Source organism: Malus sylvestris, chromosome 16 (assembly GCF_916048215.2).
Source record: "Malus sylvestris chromosome 16, drMalSylv7.2, whole genome shotgun sequence".
NCBI classification, from domain to species: Eukaryota; Viridiplantae; Streptophyta; class Magnoliopsida; order Rosales; family Rosaceae; genus Malus; species Malus sylvestris.
In genome coordinates this window covers 14,471,541-14,477,637 of record NC_062275.1, presented here as the reverse complement: position 1 = coordinate 14,477,637, position 6,097 = coordinate 14,471,541, and the positions used below count along the sequence as shown (strand labels likewise).

Genomic DNA, 6,097 nt, shown 5'->3' with positions numbered 1-6,097 from the left:
TTTACCTTTTATACATTCTTCAGTTGATCTCGCATTTGCTCATTATGCTGACGACTTCATCAACTGTACTTGCTTCATCACTGAAGACCTGATGCACTATTTGTTTAAGTATTTACACACTCAAGGGGGAGTGTTGCATAGGAATGTGATTGTGTAAATCCTAACATATCTAGGATATCTTTATGGGATTCTACCATATCTCTTAGACTAAATATTATCCTATTAGAGTTGTGATCCTAAAAGGGTAATGAATTAACCTTTCTTACTACTATAAATAAAGGCACAATGGGGTGAAATAGAACACACCTCACAATTACACATCTCTTTCTTCTCTCCATGTGTTGCACCCCCTCTCTCTCTATGGCCTCCATAATTGTTCAGTAAATTATGCCTACAACTAATTATGATTTTTAAAAAAAATTAAAACAAGAATTTACTTGAAAAAAATTAGGGTGTATGGTGAAGACACAATAAAATTTGAATAAACAAAACAATAACCTCTTTCTCAGCACTTTTAGAAAAAAAAAAGAGTAAATGCAAGAAGACCGCGTGCCACGCAAGTGAGGTATTTTGGTAGCCTATTGTTGTTTCAGCAGTTTCCAAAAAGTCTGCCTTTTCTTTGTGATTTTTGGTACCAAGTACAACTCAAGAGAGCTGACTTTTGCTATAGAGGAGAAATTTTTTAGTGAGCAGAACACCATAAGGGTGGGCAAACGGGCCCTGGGCCCGCGAGTAGGGGTGGGTATTAACTGTTCGGGGCGGGTCCTAATTTTAAAAAAGAGAAACGAGGCGGGGCGGGGCAGGCCTTTGACATTTTAGGTTCAGGGTGGCTCCAAAAGTATAGCCCGTTTTATACTGGCCGGGTTAGGTTCGGTTCTCAGTTTGAAAATAGTATAATCCGTCCCGGCCCGGCCCGTGCCCACCCCTAGAACACCACAAGTCATTACTCCAATTGGAAGGACAATTGAACAAAATAAATTTTTCTCCAATTGTATAATGACATGTGGTATTTCGGTCATGTTTTGAATACACTAAAAAATCTCTCTTTACAAAGACCTTCAACTTAGCAAATTGATGTGAAAAGGTGGACAAGCTAAGGGTTGCTCATTCAAAACCCCCTTATTTATTTATTTATTTACTTTTTTTTTAAGAAATGTACAATATTCATAGATATGAAAGATCGATCATATGGCGGATACAATGAAGTGGGCCTCAGTTAAAAACTTTGTTGGAACTTTGAACCCCCTAATGGTTCTTTGATGAGAATTGCGCTTGACAGGCAATAGCTACACCTCGTCCTGAAATGGTGACATAATTCCTTCAACTCTACCCGCCAATGCTGCCACAACAATAATACTAACATCTATTTTCTCAACCCAAATAGACAAAAAAATTAAAAAAAAGTAAAATGTTATCTTTACTATGTATTATATTATCATTTATACTTTCTAAAAATGTAGAACCCTCGTGCATGTATTGGTGAATTCTACTTTATCATTAAATATATGATATAAATAAATAGTAAGTGTAGTACTACAGAAAAAACAAAGAAAAAAGAGCTCTGAATTGGACAAATTCTAAACTTATGTGGGAGTTGAGGACTAATTCTGAATTTTACTCGAAATAAAAAGTAAAAATAACTAAACGGCGTCGTTAGTTTGTTGGGTTGGTTTTGTAACTTTCTTACGATAGGACGTGGCGGCGACCGAGCCTGAACTGAAATCAGCGGAAGAGGGGAAAATGGAGGTAGAGTGCCATGTGGTGGTGCACAACATAGCGAAGAGGCACAACGTGGGCACGCTCGCCTAGAGCGCCACCGCCTTCGGCGTCTCTGAGCTGATTCTGGTCGGCCGCCTAGAATTCAACGCCTTCGGCAGCCATGGCTCCACCACATACCTTCGCTTTCGCCACTTCCACGCCCTTCAAGACGCCCAACTCTATCTCAAGGTCCTTTATCTCTCTCTCTCTCTCTCCTTGATTTCTTTGATTTTGGATATAAATCTCACTAAGTAATGAGTATTCGATTTTGTGTATGTGGGTTTTAGGAGAGAGATTGTGATATATGCGGTGTTGAGATCACTGATTATGCTCTGCCTGTAAATCATCATCCTTTCACCAAGAGCACTGCTTTTCTTCTTGGCAATGAGGTAGTTATCATTTTTTACAATTACCCATGTGGGTTATTTGCTCTGTAACTATTGGCTCGATTGGGAGTTTTGATCAATAACTTTGTTGTTGGCATTTAGGCTTGTCAAGTAATGTACTTTTGATCATCGGTTTTGGGTAAATGTTGGTTGGGATTTCGTTCGATATGATTCGATAGTTTGAGAAGGTTTTTCCACTGCAATTTAACAATCTGGTGCTATGTGTTTCAGTTTTTGAGTCAAACTTCACTGTGCAATCAGTTATGCATTTGTAAATTAACCGCATTAGGATTAGGTGATAATCCCTTTATATTTTTCTTTGTGTTGTTTGTAGGGAACGGGCCTTTCTGCTAAAGAATTGGAAATATGCGACTTCTTTGTGTATATTCCGCAGTATGGAGGTGGTACTGCTTCCTTGAATGTGACCGTAGCAGCTTCTATCGTGCTGCATCAGTTTGGAGGTAACTATAAAAACATGGCCTGTATTAATCCCTTTTGTTTTTCTTCTCTTCTTTTACGGCCTTCTGGTTTATGCACTGTTATGTGATGGTTCACTGCATAAGCAAAGAAGTTACTGTCACTAGGATAATGTATTGTTTAGATTATCTTCCTAGAATCTAATCGGTGCCCTAATATCATTTTCTACGTTCCCATATCATTATGTTCAATCACCAAACCTCATCTATCCTCCTCCAGAATTCATCTCAAATATAATATGCAGGTCGTTTGTGTGCCCTCCCTTGTCTCGCCGGTCCTTCCTACCATTATCGAACTTATTATTGCGAATTTTCTACATCACCCAATATAAATTCTTGGAGTCTTATTCTGTCACTTGGCGTCCACTAGTCGAATTCTTGGAGAGGTGGTGTTAGGTAGGCCGTTAGTTTTTAGACCTAACTAAGCAGACAAAATAGAACAAGATCAGTCAATAAGATTACCTTTCTTAATGACCAAAATTGTTTCAACTTTGACTGGTACCAAGTAGTGCACACGGTAACGATTCCTTTCTTTCTAACTTGATTATTTCACTGTTGAATTGAAAGTGAGTTTACGTTTGATAACCAACACCGATCAGAATAAGAAAATCTTTTCTTTTGAACTATGCCAATAGCATGTAGGTATAATTTTACACTACTAATGATTCTTCTTGTGCACAACTTATGAAATTTCCCACCCTCGGTTCTCTTCAGTTTGGGCTGGCTTCCCTGAGAGAACTCGTGAAGGGAACAAGTTTATTGTGGCAGAGAAACCTGAAAAGCAGACAAGACGAAGTTTTTGTGCAGAAACAGCAGATTCCGTCATTGAAGAGCGAAAATGCAGAAAAGAATTTGCTGCTAATGGTTTCTTTGATGAGAGTGGAAATGAAAATTCATCTTCTAACCTTCTAGATGGATTGTTTGCTGATGTAAGAATATAATATCTTAGGTATCATATATTCTGAAATCGTTTAGATTGTTGGTACACATTACTCAACTGTTGTAACCGATTAACAAAAGGAACAGTTTATGAGTTTTATGTATCATCTGCAATGTGCGAAGATCTAGTTTCATAGTTTATAATGTTAGTGCCATGGGTTTTGTTCAAAGTTACTATTATGGGTTGTTTACTAATTCGTACTCGGAATGAGAGGAATTGAACTAAGGAGGAATTGAATTCAGGAGTTGGAATGAGATGGAGTCAATATCAGATTCCTGTTGAAACTGTTTATTAAAATTTTTGGAATCAGAGCAAGAAAGATACTGAACCATATAAGCTGTTTACTAATTCACATGAATCGGAAAGAAAATTAATTTGATTTCTAAACTACTCATATTCTAGTAATCTATTTTATATGCTAATTCTTTTTTATTCATTTATTTTTTTGGATAAAGCTTTAGGATTTGGCTACAATATTTTCTGATTCCCCTCAGGCTTGGTAAACGCTGGAATGCTTTGGGAGAAGTGCAATTCCGTTTCTTCCCATTTTATTCCGGTTTCATGATTAGGCCATTAGAGTTTGGAGGAATGTTTACCGTGAGAGTTTGTTTCAATTAGTTATGTGCTCCAAGTCTTTGTCATTAATTTTTTTTTTTTTTTGAACAAACGATATTAGCTACACTAAGGGGATGGACGAGTGAGCTAAGCCTCATATGAGCTAACAATAATGTGGTTTAAATTCGTCTTTGACGAGAATCGAACTAAGACCTTTCAGTTCTCACTCACAAGTGAAGAAGAATACCACTAGATGTAGTACTAGGTGGCCTTTGTCATTAATTTTAGCGTCCAAATTTTATCCAATGGTATAATAGTTTGTTACATTCACTCCAAAGGGATAGAGAAGGAAAAAGAATTAATCAAACTTTGGCAAACGACTACTAAACAAACAATGAAAAGCACAAACTTGCATGAGCAAACACTTGTACTATATTTAGCACTCGAGTCTTGTGAATCAAGCAATAATTCAAGAGGCTTAGGAAGCCGCCGACTCTGAGTCTTACGAAGAATCAGAACTTGACGCGGGGTACCCGATTCCATGGCGGTTGTTAGGGAACACAACGAAAACAGTACCGGCAATTGTACCAATAACCGGAGGCAACACCTGCAGCAAAGTCTTCTCAGTGGACTCAAACCCTGGATAATAGCACCTGACAGTGTTGGTATCCAAAAGTGATAAAACTGCAAACACAATCACGGAAAAGAAGGCATGCACAAAGTCCCCAATCCTAAGCTTATAAGCAGACAAGTCTACAGAATTGGAGTTTGTTGAGGGCCAAAGACCCTTGCATGTTGCCACACCATAGTGTGTTTGTCCATCACTCCCAGTGTAACTGTCTGTGAAGGAAGCAAAGCAGCAAGAGAAGCCGCAAAGGACGATGAGAATGGCGCTTAGGTATTTGTTGAGGGCCGTGCAGTCGCCGTTGTTGGTCAAGACAGGGTTGAGGAACTGGAACAAGAAGACCGTGCCGGTCGGGAGGAGCTTGATGAGGTTGCCTGCGCCTGTGAATGTTCTGTCTTTGGCGCTTTTGTTTTTGGTGGTGGTTGTCTTGGATTTAGAGGAAGAGCCCCCCATTTTTTGGAACTAACGTATTCTTCGAGGGAGTTTAGAAGTGTTGTTTGTGACTTTGTGTGTGTGTTCTAAATTGTGGTTTTTGTGACAAAGATTTGGTGCGTATTTATAGAGAAATATTAGACATTTCCCAGAGAGGTAACAATTGGGTAGCAAAGTTAATTTTGCTAACTCTTTGGAGATGGGCATTGGTTTGTTTCATTGATGGAATGGAAGTGCAATTGCTTCCACGTTAACTGAAATATAGCGTTGTCGTGTTGAGATGAAAAGGTGACTTTTACTATTGGAAAGGGCGGGCTTCATTTCTAATCCAAGTTTAAGAATTAATATTTTTGAATTTTCTGTGCCCCCAAGATAAGGATGCATAAAAGAAAATTGAATAAATCATAAACAGGATAAGTTAGTGTTGGGAAAATTACAATAAAAATTGTAATATTCTTCTAAAAACATAGACAATTAGGCTGAGGCGCTGGTATCTCGATCTCTTTAAGGAGATTCAAGCCCACTGCAGTTTTACAAAAGTTCACGAACCGGTGCAACAGTATATTTCTTGACTTGTCCCCTCTAGGATACAACAGCCCAACTAAATTGTGTTTGACTCAAACCTTTCTGCACAAAAAGAGAAGAATCCAAAGCTCCACCACAAGAACATCTTTCTTTGGCCAATATAAATAAAATATACAAAGTATAGAGGAATAAAGATTGTAGTTGTTAGGAAATTGGTAGTGAGATCATAAATAAAAGACAATGAGAAAGTGCTAATAATTATATGTTTTATTATCACCCTTGGTGAATAAGATAATAAACACAAATTAACAAACAAAAAATGTTACAAGAGTTAGGGCTGGTTTGGTATTGTTGTGCTTTGAAAAAAAGCTGCTTCTGCTGTGCTGTGAGAATAAGTGGC

The 6,097-nt window shown here is 38.1% G+C and overlaps 1 protein-coding gene and 1 pseudogene across 1 annotated transcript; one reads left to right on the top strand and one right to left on the bottom strand.

Moving 5' to 3' along the window:
• The first annotated feature begins 1,694 nt into the window (after nucleotides 1–1,694).
• LOC126606751 (uncharacterized) lies at nucleotides 1,695–3,733 on the top strand (annotated as a pseudogene).
• Nucleotides 3,734–4,349: 616 nt separating this feature from the next.
• LOC126606752 (protein DMP2-like) lies at nucleotides 4,350–5,334 on the bottom strand. The gene has a single exon (XM_050274145.1). The coding sequence runs from the start codon at nucleotides 5,191–5,193 to the stop codon at nucleotides 4,618–4,620; it is 576 nt and encodes a 191-aa protein (XP_050130102.1). The 5' UTR covers nucleotides 5,194–5,334; the 3' UTR covers nucleotides 4,350–4,617.
• Between the last annotated feature and the right edge of the window lie 763 nt (nucleotides 5,335–6,097).

Bases quoted from the DNA above. Each gene is read 5' to 3' on its own strand.
- LOC126606752 (XM_050274145.1), bottom strand. From the start codon at position 5,193: ATGGGGGGCTCTTCCTCTAAATCCAAGACAACCACCACCAAAAACAAA.